We start from the raw sequence: 16,290 nt of genomic DNA, 5'->3' as shown, positions 1-16,290 counted from the left end.
GACTTTCTTGGTTTTGTATTTAATGCCCCTGTTAAACCACTCCAAATGCTTTATAGCCACCTTATCAACTTCCCTGCCATCTTCAAAAATTTGTGCATATGCACTTAGGTGCTCTTGCATCCCTCTCAAAATAGTACAATTCAGATTACGCTGCTTCTATGTTGTTCCTCCCAAAGACCATCACTTCGAACTTAGCTGCCAGTCTTTCTTTCTGAAGTCTGCTACTACCCTCACTCTTCACTAAGTTGCCAAATGTTGCATTATCTGCAAACTCTGAAATTGTACTAACTATACCGAAGCCCAAGTAATCCATTTATAACAAGAAAAGCAGTAGCCTTAACACTGAATCCTTGGGTCACCACCCTATCCTTCTGTCCAGTTAGAAAAATAGCTCTTTAGTACTCTGTGCCTCCTATCCCTTAGCCAATTACGTACGCAAGTTATCACCATACCTTTAATCCCCTGTGCTTCTATTTCCTATTTTGGTACTATATTGAGTGCCTTTTGAAAGTCCATATACACAATACCAATACCACCTTCAACAGACCTGTCATTTTAGCATAGAACTTTATCAGGTTAGTCAGACATGATTGACATGATTCCCCACCACTGCCCCGCCCCCATTTTAACAAATCCATACTTTCTGTTATTAACCATGCTTTTTCAAGTGAGAATTCATTTTGGCTTGACGGTAATCTCTGGTAATTTTCTCATCACTGTGTTAGATTAGCCTATAGTTCTCAGTGCTTATGTTTCTCCCCTTTCTTTGAATAGGGGTGCAACATTTACAGTCCTTTTTGCATCACTTTTGTATCCAAGAAAGTTTGAAAGATTGTGGTCAGGTTCTGCTATCTCCTCCCATGCCTACTTTAGCATCCTTGGATGCATCCCATCTGGTCCAATGAATTGTTGACTTTAAATTATACCAACCTACTTAGCACCTACTTTCTATCTATTTTTATCCTATCCAAGATCACTGCTCCCCCCTCCTCTATGGTGACATTAATTTTTTTTTCACAAATAGACTGAAGTTAAAGTTCTCATTTAGTGTCTCAATATGCCCTCTGCCTCTGGAAGAGGTTTTCACTATTGGTGTTTTTTTTTTTATTGGGTGCCCTTTTGAGTGTGCTGGTGCCAAACTTTGTACAAATATTTCTTTCCATGGAACTTTTCAGGGGCAAGCTTCTGTGGTAAAAAATCATGAATGGACATTTTAAATTCTAACCTGATTTTTTAAAAGTGAAAGCAAAGCAGCTGTGTATCATTTGAATACTTTTCCACACATTGGGATTTTTGTTGCGCTGCAATGCTTTTGCATTTAATTAAAGCATGATCTTGTGTATTTTAGTGCAATGCTTCCCAAGCTATTTTCCAATGTGATCCGATTTTAACGCTTGAAAATTAACATGATCCCAGGTGCCAGCTAAAACACAACAGCAATAAAGCAGCATAGTAACATTCAGTTTAAAGTTCACGTATTATAGATCAATATATAATAACAATACATCATAACTATGAAAACCTGATTTCTTGAAGCACTTTGTAAAAATGTTATTATTATTTTATGTACTCTGCCACACACACGCTCTCTCACACACAAACGCACACATTTGGTCTAGTTGCTGGTGTCTGTGAAGCAGAGTCACTATCCTGGGGTGAGGAACCTTTACAGGAGCAGAAATCTGATGAGGTTTGAAGCCACCACTCACCTCAGCGCACAACCTCCTGCATTGTTCCCCCACACCCAGTCAGTGATGTGAGTTACCCGAGAGGTGCCAAGCTACCTTTTGCTCTACTTGATTGTAGCATATCCTTTCTTAAGTTTGCTACTAGTTGGTCTACTTGATTTTGTTAGTGTTGGCATATTAAAACAGATTGTATTTTCAATATAGGCAATTTGTAATTCAAAGTTAGTTACTTCAAATTCTGTTTTTAAAATTTGTTTTTCAATTAAGTTGCTACTTTCCTGTGTGGTTTATGTTGCTTAATTTGAATTACTAGATAATTCAAATTTATTTAGCGCAAAAATAAATTTGAATTTTTAGGAGGTACAGTATCTTATTCAGCCTATTCCTGGGTAGTCTGTTCAACTCAAGGTTACTTCTCTTTCTCAAACCGCTAGGTATGGGTGTGACAAATTGAAAGTAATGAACTTGACAGAAACTTCTTCTTCTATCTACACCCACCAGCAAGGGATAATGCAATTGATTTAAAAGTCATTTGTCCACGTTCATGAGCAATAACACCTGATGCTTTCCTTTTTAGTCACCGACTCCATCCCTCTCCATGGGAACAGCCTGAGATTAGACCAGTTTGTCAACAACCTTGGTGTCACATTTGATCTTGAGATAAGTTTCCAACCTCTTATGCGTGCTGCCTCTAAGACTGTCTTTTCCATATCATTAACATTGCCGGACTTGGCCCCTGTCTCAGCTCAGCTGCTGCTGAAACACTCATCCATGCCTTTGTTACCCCTAGGCTACTCCAATGCACTCCAGGCTGGTCTCCAACATTCCACCCTCCATAAATCTTAGGCTATCCAAAGCTTTGCTGCCCATGCCTTAAACTCGCAGCAAGTCCCCTTCCCTTATCAACCCTGTGCTTGCTAATCTACAATGGTCAAGGAATGTCTTGATTTTAAAATTCTCTTGTTTTCAAATCCCTTCATGACCATGCCCTTCTCAATCTTTAATCTCCTCCAACCCCACAACCCTCTGAGATATCTGTGCTCCTCTAATTCTGGCCTTTTGTGTATTCCCAATCATAATTGCTACACCATTGGTGACTGTGCCTTCAGTTGTCTAGGCCCCAGACTCTGGAATTCCCTCCCTTCTCCTCTCTGCCCCTCTTCCTTGCTTTCCTCTTTTAAGCGACTTCTTAAAATCTATCTCTTTAACCAAGCTTTTGGTCATCTGACCTAATATCTCCTTAGTGGCTCAGTGTCATACTTTGATTCCTGATGCTCCCGCCTTGGGATGTTTCATTATGTTAAAGGCGCTATATAAATATTGGTTGTTTTTGCTTTGACATTGAAATTTTTAGGCAGTTTTCTTGATGAAATAGTGTTTTAATTTTGTCGAATCTCTTGGCCAAGAACTGTTTGAGTAATGGGCTTTTAAATATGTTCTACTATGTTTGGCTGACTCTTGTTTTTCTTACAAGCAGGAGTGTCGGATAGCACATCCAGTAGTCAAGTGTACATACTGCAGAACTGAATTCCAACAAGAAAGGTACAGTCATAATGACATGCTTTCATTTAGTTCTATGAGCTTTTGAAATCTTGATCATCTCTGAATTATGGGTTTCTTATTTTGTGCAGCAAAACCAACACAATATGCAAGAAATGTGCACAGAATGTGAAGCAGTTTGGAACAGTAAGTTGATGCAGCCTTTTGTGTGATATCTTAATAGCTAACAGAACAGCTAAGATTTTGAAAAACCTGCGGGTACTAAATTATGTTACTGGTACAATTATTAATCTTTCAGTATCAGTGAAATCTCTCCTTGTAGATAAATTAGGTGGTGCAGTGCTGCTGCTATTCCAAAATCCAACTGAGTTTGAGCAGCTTAAGCAGGCTGTAACTAATTGTTTTTGCCCAGCTTTAGTTTCACTTTTTCTTGTTTGGTTTGCTTTAATTTATCTAGCTCTTTCACGCACACAACTTGCAGACATAAAATGAAAGAGTTAATCATACTGCTCAGCATGGGTAGCCTGCCATAATCATAGCACAGTTTAACCAGCTAGAGTTTAGATTAATTTCACCTCCGTTGGCCTATAGCTGATGGAGGTACTGGAAGGCTGCTTTTGCCTGCCCTTGATAAAATGGGGTGAGGGAGGGAAATCGGTTATTCTAAAGAGCTATGTTTCTAATTCATTTTAGGCAAACTAAAAATGGTTGTTTTTTAAAAATTTATTTATGGGATTATGGATATCGCTGGCTAGACCAGCATTTATTATCCATTCCTAATTGCCCATGAGAAGGAGGTGGTGACCTGCCATCTTGAACCGCAGCAGTCCCTGTGGTGTAGGTACACCCACAGTGCTGTTAGGGAGGGAGTTCCAGGAGCAACAGCGATATGTTTCCAAGTCAGGATGGTGAATGTCCTGGATACATGGGAACTTCCAGGTGGTGTTGTTCCCATGTATCTGCTGCTCTTGTCCTTCTAGATGGTAGTGACCGTGGGTTCGGAAGGTGCTGTCTAAGGAGCCTTGGTGAGTTTCTGCAGTGCGAATGTAGATGGTACACACTGCTGCCACGTGTATCAGTGGTGGTGGGAGTGAGTGTTTGTGGAACAGGTGTCAATCAAGTGTGCTGCTTTGACCTGGCGGAACCCAAACTGAATGTCAGTGAGCAGGTTATTGCTAAGCAAGTGCTGCTTGATAGCACTGTTGATGACCCCTTCCATCACTTTACTGATGGTGGAGAGTAGACTGATGAGGCGGTAATTAGCTGGGTTGGATTTGTCCTGCTTTTTGTGTGCAGGACATACCTGGGTAGATTCCAGTGGTGTAGCTGTACTGGAACAACTTGGCTTGGGATACGGCAAGTTCTGGAACAAGTCTTCAGTATTATTGCCAGAATAATGTCAGGGCCCATAGCCTTTGCAGTATTCAGTGCCTTCAGCTGTTTCTTGATATCACATGGAGTGAATCAGATTGGCTGAAGACTGGCATCTGTGATGCTGGTGACCTTTGGAGGAGGCCAAGATGGGTCATCCACTCGGCATTCTGGCTGAAGGTTGTTGCAAATGCTTCAGCCTTATCTTTTGCACTGATGTGCTGAGCTTGTCCATCATTTGAGGATGGGGATATTTGTGGAGCCTCCTCCTCCAGTGAGTTGTTTAATTGTCCACCACCATTCATGACTGGATGTGACAGAACTGCAGAGCTTAGATCTGATCTGTTAGTTGTGGAATCACTTGCTGCTTATGATGTTTGGCATGCAAGTAGCCCTGTGTTGTAGCTTCACCAGGTTGACAGCTCATTTTTAGGTATGTCTGGTGCTGCTTCTGGTGTTTCCTCCTGCACTCTTCATTGAACCAGAGTTGATAATAATGGTAGAGTGGGGGATGTGCTGGGCCATGAGGTTATAGATTGTGGTTGAGTGCACTTCTGCTGCTGATGGCCCACAGAGCCTCATGGATGCTCAGTTTTGAGTTGCTAGGTCTGTTGGAAACCTATCCCATTTAGTACGGTGGTGTGCCACACAACACGATGGAGGTACCCTCAATGTGAAGATTGGACTTTGTCTCCACAAGGACTGTGCGGTGGCCACTCCTACCAATACTGTCATGGACAAATGCATCTGTGACAGGCAGGTTGGTGAGGATAAGGTCAAGTATGTTTTTCCTTCTTGTTGGTTGCCTCACCATCTGCCGCAGACCCAGTCTAGCAGTTATGCCCTTTAGGGCTCGGTCAGTAGTGGTGCTACAGAGCCACTCTTCGTGTTGGTCATTGAAGACCCCACCCAGAGTACATTCTGCGCCTTTGCCACTCTCAGTGGTACCTGGGACATGGTTTGCGAGACAGCTCTCCCAGCTTTGGCACGAGCCCCCAGATGTTAGTAAGGAGGACTTTAGCTGGGTCAACAGGGCTGGTTTTGCTGGGTGTGCCTGGTGATGCTGCAAAATAGATTTCCCCTACACTACCAATTGTTTTCTTTTTCAAAGTAAACCCCAGGAAACGAGAACCAAGTACAGGTAACATGTTATAAAATATTTCTTGAAAACTTCATTTATGGATTAGCTCCCAAATACTCTCATTATTACTTATGGGCTGGATTTTACTGCTAAAATTGGGTGGGTGGGCCCACCTGACATTTTGAAAAAATGACATTTGTCGGGCTGGCTGGCCTGCCAATTTCACCGGTAAAATCCAGGTCATAAATAGTAATGATTGTATTTGGGAACTAATCCATAAATGAAGTTTTCAAGAAATATTTTACAACATGTTACCTGTACTACTTCTTTCCTGGTGTTTACTTTGGAAAAGAAAATTGGCAGTGTAGGGGAAATCCATTTTGCAGTATCACCGGGCACACCCAGCAATCCAATCGTTAATTTAGTTTCCTTAAAATTAAACAGAAACATAATTCTTTTTAGAATAACCAATTTCCCTCCCTCACCCTATTGTATCAAGGGCAGACAAAAGTAGCCTTTTAGAAGCTTACTGAGCTTGTTAAAAGGGTAATTGGCTTCAAATTTTGTTGCGCACTCCATTTTTTGGCAGTTGCACAGGTATAACAGGAGTGATTTATACCAGGTATGAGGAGGTGGCACAAGGGCAGATAAAAAGGACTAAATGGCACCATGGCTGCATGTAGCAGCATTTGGCTGTTAGTTGACAGTTTTTTAAGCTGACTTTCCAAATAAGGAGAGAGTGAGAGGGAAGGGGATCTGGAGACAGGGATATCCTAGAGGGTGAGGACTCCAGCAGAGGAACTGGAGCTTGCTGTCCCCACAGGGATTGTGCACTCTGGAGGAGGCTCCTCCAGTGAGAGGATACTGAGGCCAGCTGTCCAGGGACAGGTGCATCCTACAGTCCAGGCAAGTGAGGAATCTGCTGCTGCAGGACAGGCAGCATAAGACAGATAACAGCAGCCAGTCCATGGTAATACAAGGCACTATCCTGCACAGAGTCTAAAGGCAAAGGATGAATGACCTTTGCTCTTAAAGCACCAATGTCTTTACAGACTAACTGCGTCTCTCCAGGGAGACAGTGACCTCCCTTTTGAAGTGCTGGAGGAGGAGATCAGTTCAAATTGCGTTGATGGCCTGTTGCTCTCAAGATGACAGTGGCCTTGAACTTTTATGCATCTGGGTCATTCTAGGCACCAGCCGCAGACCTTTGCGGCATATCTAAGCTTCAGCTCGCAATTGCATAAAGGTAGTCACAGATGCAATTTTTAGACAGGCAAACTACTTCATTCACTGCAGATAACGTTAGTCAGGCCGAGAGCCAGAGGCTTCACATATATTAAGATAAAAGCAAAACACTGCAGATGCTGGAAATCTGAAACAAAAACAAAAAAGTGCTGGAAAAACTCAGCAGGTCTGGCAGCATCTGTGGAGAGAGAAACAGAATTAACGTTTCAAGCCCGTATGACTCTTCAGAGCTAAAGAGAAGTGGAAATGTGATGAAATTTATACTACTTAAGGGGGATGGGGTGGGTGGATCTAGATAGAAGGCCAGTGATAGGTGGAGACAAAGGAGGGATTGACAAAGATGTCGTGAACTGAAGGACAAAGGGAGTGTTGATGGTAATGGTTAATGTTTAAAAAAAAGGTGCTAATAGTGGCATTAAGGTAAGAAAGCAGAATGCGATTATAACAGAAAAAGGGTAGCATTGTGTGAAAGAACAACATGGAACAAGTAACAGATGGCCCTGTGAGGGGTGGGGTTGGGGAAGGGGGCGGTGGTGGGGAAAAAAGGATAGAAAATTGGATTAAAAAAAGGGGACAAAACCACAGAGAAATGAAAAATAAAAATAAGTGGATAAGAAATAAAAACGGATGCAGAAAAGGGGGGGATTAAAAAAGGGGATGAGGATGGAGGGAGAGTTCATGGTCTGAAGTTGTTGAACTCGATGTTAAGTCCAGAAGGCTGTAAGGTGCCTATTCGGAAGATGAGGTGCTGTTCCTCCAATTTGTGTTGGGCTTCACTGGAACATTGCAGCAGGCCAAGGACGGACATGAGAGCAGGATGGTGTGTTGAAATGGCAAGCGACCGGAAAGCCTGGGTCATGCTTATGGACAGACTGGAGGTGTTCCGCAAAGCGGTCACCCAGTCTGCGTTTGGCCCCCCCGATGTAGAGGAGACCACATTGGGAGCAGCGGGTGCAGTAGACCAAATTGAAGGAAATGCTGCGAGTGCCGGAGGCCAGCACTCTGTCTCCAACAGCTGGTGCTGCAACGATGTGCTCGCACCAATGTGTGACACCCTTTCAACCGATTCACGCATACCAATGAAGCCAGGCTCTCACCCTCAGCCCCTTCAAAATTGTGTGAGACATTCTTCCCCAAGTGCTGCAAGCCACCAAAATCTGTCCCTTCCCCAATTGACCCCCACCCTTCAGCACAGTCTTTCTAGTATAGAGCTATGGGCCCTTGGAGTCTCACCACCCCAGGGCTGCCGTGCTGCCTCTCCATAGGCAACGGTCCTGCATCATTGGTTGCTGGCCAAATCCAAAGCTACCACTTCCAGAGGAGTCAAAATTGCCAGCTTTGGTGCTGTTCTACCGATTCATGAGCTGTCAGCATTATGTGCTCTCTTTTCCTGCAAAGAAAAATGAACAATGTCATGAATCTTCTGTGGGAAGATGATGCTGTTATTTACGTCCCAACATGTACATTGTCAGCATCCAGCACTTCGTAATGACCCCTGCAAACTAACAGGTCTTGGACTTCAGACCCCTAGCACCATGCAGTGTGGCATATCTGCTTCATTATTTGCATGTGGCACTAGGCAACCCTACACTTGACACTCGTCACACCCTCCCATGTAATGCCAGAAGACTGGTGGATAGCTAATGTTATTCCTGTTTTTAAGGGAGATGGATTTGTCAGCTTAACATCGGTTGTGGGAAAACACAATGGGATGTAGAAACCAAAAATATTATGAATAGTCAGCATGGATTTCAAAAAGGTAGTTCTTGCTTAACCAATTACATTCAATGTTTTGAGGAAGTGAAAGAATAAACATAGGTAATGCCATAGATGTAATTTATCTAGATTTTCAAAAGACCGTTGATAAGGTTATACAATAGACTAATGAATAAGGTCAGAGAATGCGGAGTTCGGGACAAGCAGTAGGATAGCCAGCTGGCTGAAAGGTAGCAGTTGTAGGGGTGTGGGGTGGTTACATTGAGTGAAAGAAGGTAAGAGAATAAGCAGGATCAGCGCTCGGACCATTATTGCTTACAATTTTATATTAGCGATTTGGACTTCGGAATCGAAAACACTATCAATTTGTGGGTGACACTAAATTGGGGATAGTCCATCCTCAGGAGGATGGCAGCAAATCGTAAGATATTTAGAAACTTTTAGAATGTACATATATTTGGCAAACAAATTTCAACGATGAATGTGAGGTATTACATTTTGGTAAGAAAAATAACGAAGTTGTATATGCTATAGATAACAAGAATCTAAAAGGGGTAGAGGAGCAATGGGATCTGGGAGTGGAATAGACAAATCACTAAAAGCAGTAACACAGATTAACAATGTCATAAAAAAGAAAACCAAGCACTGAGGTTTTTTAGAGGGGTAGAATTGAAAAGCAAAGTTATGCTAAAATTGTATCTAACCTTGGTCAGACCATACCTGAAATACTACATGCAATCCTGGTCGCCATAGTATAAAATGATATTGAGGCATTGGAAAGGGTGCAAAAAAGATGTTCAAGGATAATACCAGGAATGCAGGGGGGAACCTGTCAGGAGATGAAGAACAGGCTGGATCTCTTTATTTCCTCTTGAAAAGAGAAGGCTGAGGGGTAACCTAATAAAGATCTTTAAAATTATGAAAGGTTGTGGTAGAGTAAACACAAAAGATGTTTCACTTTGGAAAAGCTAAACTAAAGGCCATCAAAAGAAATCAGACAGGAAACATAGAAGACATTTCTTTACCCCCCATGAAGGTGAAATGTGGAACTTGTTACTTTTGGCAGCAAATAGTACAGATGCATTCAAGGGGTGTCTAGACTAGCATATTAGGGAGAAGGGATAGAAGGTTATGCAGGCATATTTAAATGAAGGAAGACAGGATGAGGCTTGAGTGAAGCATTTACTGGCATGAAATGGTTGGGCTGAATGGCCTTTTGCTACACTTCATATCCTGTCTATGAAATCACCTGACTGCCATGAGCAACATTATATGTTTTCAAATCTAATGACCTAGATTTTATGGTTTAAAAATAACAATAAGGCTATCAGTGCTGACTTATTATGGAGTAAATCAGACAGCAACACCTGGTGTCCTCACGTGCAGTTAATGTGGAAATCAGTAAGGTGATATCTAATTTGCCTAGCTTCTCTCCAAGTTTTACTACACCAGTTCCAGATTTCCTATAGAGGGCACTGTGCTGTTTCAGACAACTTCACACAAAGTTGCCAATCAAAAGCTCAAAGTCTATGGCAATTGAGTGTAATGAATGGCAAGCGCTTTTGCTAGCTGCTGACTTTAAAATCTGGACCAATATATCCATGTATGCAAAGGCCACATTTTGTTATTGAACAAAAGCAAATGTTTTGTAGCTTAGAGTGGAAATCTGAAACTTGATAAATTCATTTTAAGTAAACAATAATTGAATCACTCGAGTCTCTGTTTACTTAATGTAATAGTATTTGTATAGTGCTTTTAGCATAAAACATCCTAAGGACCTTCACAGGAGCATTATAAAACAAAATCTGACACTAAACCACATAAGACAATATTAGAGCAGATGACCTAATATAAATATAAATGCAAGCTGTTATTAAAGCACATTACATTAAGTAAACAGATACTTGAGTGATTCATTTATTGTTTAGTCAAGAAATTTTGCAAATTGGAATGAACTTGGTGAGTTTCAGGTTTCCATTCTGAGCTACAAAATATTTTAAATGTCTTTTTGTTCAGAGATAGGCTTTGAGGGATACCTTACAGGAGGAAAGCAAGATAGAGGCACGGAGAGGTTTAGGGATGGAATTTCAGAACTTAGTTTATAGCTACAAAAGCCATATTACCCTCCATTACTTCATCAAAGAACTTAATCAAGTTAGTCAAACATGACTTGCCTTTAATAAATCCATGCTGACTTTCATTTATCAGCCCATACTTTCCAAATGTCAGTTATTTTTGTCCTAATTATGGTCTTTAAAAATTTTTCCCCCATAATGTTACACTGACTAGCCCATAGTTGCCAGATTTACTCTTGTCCCTTTTTTTTTAAAAAAAGGTGTGTAACAATCCTCCTGTTTGGTGACACTGTCCCCATATTGAAGGGGGATGGAAGATGGTGGCCAGGGCCGCCTCAGTTTTCACCCTCCCCCCAGTAACCTTGGATGCACCCTATCCTGATCAGGTGATTTCTACTTTGAGGGCTGCCTCCTTTTAAGCACATCCTCTTTATTTTTTATTCCATTCAATACTATTGTTGCCTCTTGCTTTATTGCTGCTTTGGCAGCAACGTTTTCTCTGGTGAAGACATGCAAAGTACTTGTTTTAGTGCCACAGCTATGCCAGCTAGCTTCACAAGAAAATATCCTATTTTTAGGCCCTTAATCAGTCCCACATGTCCTTTGATTATCCTTTTACTATTTACAGATATTGGAATTAAGCTACAAGTTAGTGGAACAGATCAGCTGGCATGAAGAAGAAAGTGTCATAGGTCCAGACATATGGGTGAGACTGTAAATTCTGGGAATGTAGAAAAGATGGCAGTGCTCTTGTTAGACCTTCCCCTTGACTAATGGAGACAAAATGGTATTAATCTATACATAAAGTGAAGGAAGTTATGCAGCAGTGTAATTTGTATATTGAATCATCCATGGCATCGTCCCTCCTGATCTCTATAATTTCCTCCACACATCCCACAACCCTCAGAGATACCTGGACTCCTTAAATGCTGGCCTCTTGTGCATACCCAATTTTAATTGTTCCACCAATGGTGGCTGTGTCTTCAATTGCCTAGATTCCAAGTTCTCAAAGACCCTCGTTACACTTGTCTGCCCTTAAAAGCTACCTTTTCAATCAAGCTTTTGGCCACCTGACCTAATATTTCCTTATGTGGCTCGATGTCCTACTTTGTTTTATAATGCGCTTGTGAAGCATTTGCAGATGTTTCATTACATTAAAGGCACTAAATAAATATAAATTATTGTTTGTTGAAGCCAAACTCTAATGTTCGTTAGAGACCACTGTATGGAGTGTTTAATTAGCTGGAATACATGACTTGAAAGGATGGTGGAAGCAGATTCAGTGGTAAATTCTAAATGGAATTGGATGCATACTTGGAAAAACAAAAAAATTATATAGGAGTGGAGGAGTGGGACTAATTGGATAGCCCTTTCAAAGAGCCAACTTAGGTCCAGTGGGCGAAATGGCAGCCTGTACAGCAAGATTTTGAGATTCTATGAAATGTAGGGCAAGGCCTAACTGAAATTAGAAATTTACTATTTGAAATTGATTTTAGTCATGGGTACTTTTTAATGTGTATTCTTGTGGCTAAAATGAGTTAAGGTTGTTTCAGGTTAATGTATGAATTGATCAATTAAGGGAGGCTGGTTAGAGAGTTTTTAAATTGCAAATAAAACTGTATGCCAATTCGGGTGCATTACAAGTTAGACAACATCTGCTGCACTGTTCCTTAATCCCAAGAACTATTTATTTGTATTATGTGGCATTTAAGTTTCCCATGCTTTGCTACTTTTGCCGTGTCTCTTGGAATGCAGGTTGATTTAGTTGTGGACACCTGATTGTGGATTCCTAACCAACGAAACTACATTAAGACCATTAGTGCTTGAATCAGCAGAGGCACCTTATACTCATTGGAGAGAACTTTACTGTTTATGTTTAGATTTGTTTCAAACCCTGCCTGCTCATTTAAATCTTTAAGTTCTCCCTCCTCCTTAAACTCCTTTCTTAAAACTAATACTGGGGTATTTGTTCTGTGTACCCTTCAATGTCTGGGCCATTGGACTTCTTTTAAGCCTGGACAGTAAGGGGCTGAAATTCCTCATAAAAATTGGAAGAATTCTTATTTTCTCAAAGCAACCCATTAATGAAATTGCAATTTCAGAAATAATTTGTATCAAAGCTATACATTCCCACAGTATTAATCACAGCTCATCAATTATAAGTTATTTTTTAAAGTTGCATTTTCTAAATTTAGTAGGCCCTCAGAATTACTGGGCTATTCTACTTTGGACATCATAGTTGAGCAGAAACCTATTTCTTTCTCTCCCTTTCCTGTCTTCATTGGCCCCACAAATAACTTCTAGAAAATGTGCAGGAACCTTGTCAAGATTCCTCCTCTCTGTGATGGAAAGGCCAGTTATAGTCCTCACCCACCAGATACAGCCCGATTGACTCTTGACAGATCAGGGAATCCACCATGGGACTTTCCTTCTCATCTTGCTGTCTGACTAGTTTAGCAGGAGCTGCATTTACCTCCTGTACAATTGGAGTGCCTTGTTTCACCTTCATAATGAAATTTAAAAGTACATATTATAAATTCAGCAACATCCAAAGTTACTTGAACAATTTTACATTTCTGAAAGTAAATAATGAGAGGCACAAGATGTAAGATTTCCATTATTTTGTGAATTAATTTTAAAATTCTTGAAATATTGAACATATAATTGTGGATGGTAATTTGACTCGTACAATATTAGATGCTTAAGAAAATCTTAATTTCTCTGGTAGGAAAATTAGCCTCTTTTTCTATAAATCTGAATGAGAGCCAGGGTAAAACAGATTTTGTGAAAGAGGTGTGGTAGTTTGGTTCATTCACTCCCTGTGCTGTGGCTACAAGAGGGTCAAATCAATACCTTTTAATTGGATCTACTAGGTAGCATTGCATCCCCATCATTAAGAACAGATATGTAGCATTTGGTTGAATTATCAGTGCTCTGTTAATTAAGTTTGAGTAAACCTTTCATTTTTTTTATGCTTGCAGCCCAAACCCTGTCAATATTGTAACATTATAGCAGCCTTCATTGGCACCAAGTGTCAACGTTGTACAAATTCAGAAAAGAAGTATGGACCTCCTCAGACATGTGAGCAGTGCAAACAGCAGTGTGCCTTTGATCGAAAAGATGAGAGTCGACGAAAGGTAACGGAAGTGAGCAAAATTTTTTTATTTAGCATTGAAGTCAACTTCTCTGCTTCAGAAATTTTAAGAATTTTTTAAAATTGCAATCTCCATGTGAAAACTGGGACTTGCAATATTGAACTACAAAAGGTATACAGTACGTTGCTTCACATTAATAAGTGATTCTGTTTTTACTGTATTACATTCATCCAGTTGTTTTCTTATTTTCTGACTAATTTTATTGTATTTAAGTAAAATGTGCCTTTTTTGCAGAGGATAAGCAAAGCGATTTAAAGATGAAACTAAAAGATCACAAAACAATAGCTATAGTTATATAATTTCTGCTTTTAGTTGGCTGCTGCATAAAACGTATATAACAGCATGGTAGGTCAAGCATTACTAAATATCTACATATATGGTAGATATAAGCTGACTTCAAATTATTAAAAAAGTATCCCAAGAATCCTTTTGTAAGTTTTGTACAGTTTAAATTTTATATCTGGTAGCTCTTATATTTTTGAGATTATTGCAACTAGGCTTGTCGCAGTGTAAAATGCACCGTTAATGCAGCTAACCACTTTTTCGTGTCTGTTTAAAATCTCTTGGTGAGCTTTGATCATTTCATATTCCATATGATAGTGATAATATCCAGCGGTACTTAAGTTGTTTCTTGATTTTCATATGAAGATTTTAGGTTTAATGGAGAAAACTGAGAAATCTGTAGCATAACATATACCTGGGAGGAAGTTACACAGTTGTAATTTAATCACGGCGTTTTGATGCCATCAAAATGATGGTTCATAAATTTACTAAATCCTAAGATTGGATTACGTTTAATTTTCCCCCAGGTATTTATTTTACGTAATATATATTTTTAGTTTTGGTTTAGCCATTCATGTTCCTACCTTCCACTACTGTCGCCATTTGGGTTCGCCTTGAAGTTTGAAAGCTTTGCCAAATGACTTAGGAGGAAGGTTGAGGAAGGGCATTGAAGCTGGTTGTGACGATTGACCTGAAAGTGTACTGCATCCTGTGACAGGTACTATCATATTACAAGGTTCTTTCCAGCTGTTTAGTATCTGCTGCTTATAGTATTTTAATGGACAGTTGGATGAATTACTAAGAGAGATGCCCATTGTTTTTTTTGGGTCAATACGTGCACATGGAATCTTAAAATCAGTGAATAACCCCCAACACATCTGTAGTTCATTCATTCCTCAGAATAATTCTGTTTTTTTTCTTTATTTTTCTCTTTGGAAAAATTGGCAACATTTCATTGGGGTGGGAGAACTGCAAAGGTGAGGTCACTTGGTAATGAGAGAAAAACTGTAAATTCAGATAAGGATCCAATATCTATGAAATTAGATAAAAATCTGCATGTCATCTAAAAATAGATTGCTTGAAAAAATGTAAGTATCGGAAAATCTGCAGCAAGTGTTTTGTATAGTAAGGTTTGAATTTAAGGGCAGGTAAGCAGCATCTAAGAGATTGTATCTTCTAAAACAGAATTATGCATTGCAGATAAACTGTTTTCTCAGCCCATTTTGCCAAGTTTTATTTTGTTTTATAGGTTGATGGAAAACTGCTCTGTTGGCTCTGTACCCTTTCGTATAAGCGCGTTCTGCAGAAAACAAAAGAACAGAGAAAGAACTTGGGCTCACACTCCTCCTCATCTTCAACTTCACTGCCGGACAAGGAACTCTCAAAGCATCACCATAGCACCAGTCGTCACAAGTGAGTGTTAATACTGACTTTTAACGTGCTGCACTCGTAGACATTATTACTCCCATCTAAGGACCATTTTTAAAATAATTTATTCCCTTTAGCTATCGCCTTTCTAGTCATTGCTTTTTAACATGTTTTGAAATTATTAAATAATAAATATCAGCCAGCTTGATTGTCATACATTTCTACCCAAAAACCCAATCCGCATTTTAAAATGTAGTTGTAGCATGTCTTGAAATGTGCTTATTATGTTTTTTATGATGGAATTCTTGCTTATATGTGCTATTGCAATGTTAATCTTAAGACGATTTTTTTTTAACAGGCATTGAATGGAATATTACTTAAAATGATTATCCTTAAGTTATTTCTAATATTAGTCATGTGAAAGATTTCTTGTCCTATACCTTCCAACAAATATGAAGAAAATCTTTGCAATTGAGATGAAACTCAATTAAGCTTGGTTTCCACCTGTTAAAATTTCATTTTGAGTTAGCACATTTCCCTCATTAGCATGGTTATCTGATGATTTTCTGTCATTTGAGCTCTTGGCGGATTTGGATGCAAATTATCCCTCTGTTTTTGATATCCAATATTGCTAGGGACTGTTGGGGCGAGAGATTTCAAGTTAAAAGGTCTGTGTTTTGAAAGGAGCTGATTAATTTCTGTAAATTGGCCTATAGTGAAATCATCCAGATATTTAACTATTTCGACAACTGTGATTGGCAGTGTTAGCCCATTTGCCCTAGAACTACTAGAATTTCCATTCAATTCTT

General features: G+C 39.8%; 1 protein-coding gene across 2 annotated transcripts in view; it reads left to right on the top strand.

Annotated features, from left to right (window-relative positions):
* The window catches only part of fam76b (family with sequence similarity 76 member B), a 45,372-nt gene that overhangs the window by 3,425 nt on the left and 25,657 nt on the right, over positions 1 to 16,290 (top strand). Inside the window, exons 2-5 of one of the 2 annotated variants that reach the window (XM_078545784.1) lie at positions 3,166 to 3,230; positions 3,320 to 3,374; positions 13,658 to 13,813; positions 15,363 to 15,526. In XM_078545784.1, coding sequence (XP_078401910.1) covers positions 3,166 to 3,230; positions 3,320 to 3,374; positions 13,658 to 13,813; positions 15,363 to 15,526 — 440 coding nt within the window. Of the gene's footprint in view, positions 1 to 3,165; positions 3,231 to 3,319; positions 3,375 to 13,657; positions 13,823 to 15,362; positions 15,527 to 16,290 lie in introns of both variants that reach the window. The other variant, XM_078545783.1, reaches the window with a different exon arrangement.

This window comes from Cetorhinus maximus, chromosome 7 (assembly GCF_964194155.1).
Source record: "Cetorhinus maximus chromosome 7, sCetMax3.hap1.1, whole genome shotgun sequence".
Taxonomy (NCBI): Eukaryota; Metazoa; Chordata; class Chondrichthyes; order Lamniformes; family Cetorhinidae; genus Cetorhinus; species Cetorhinus maximus.
This window is presented reverse-complemented; position numbering and strand designations above follow the sequence as displayed.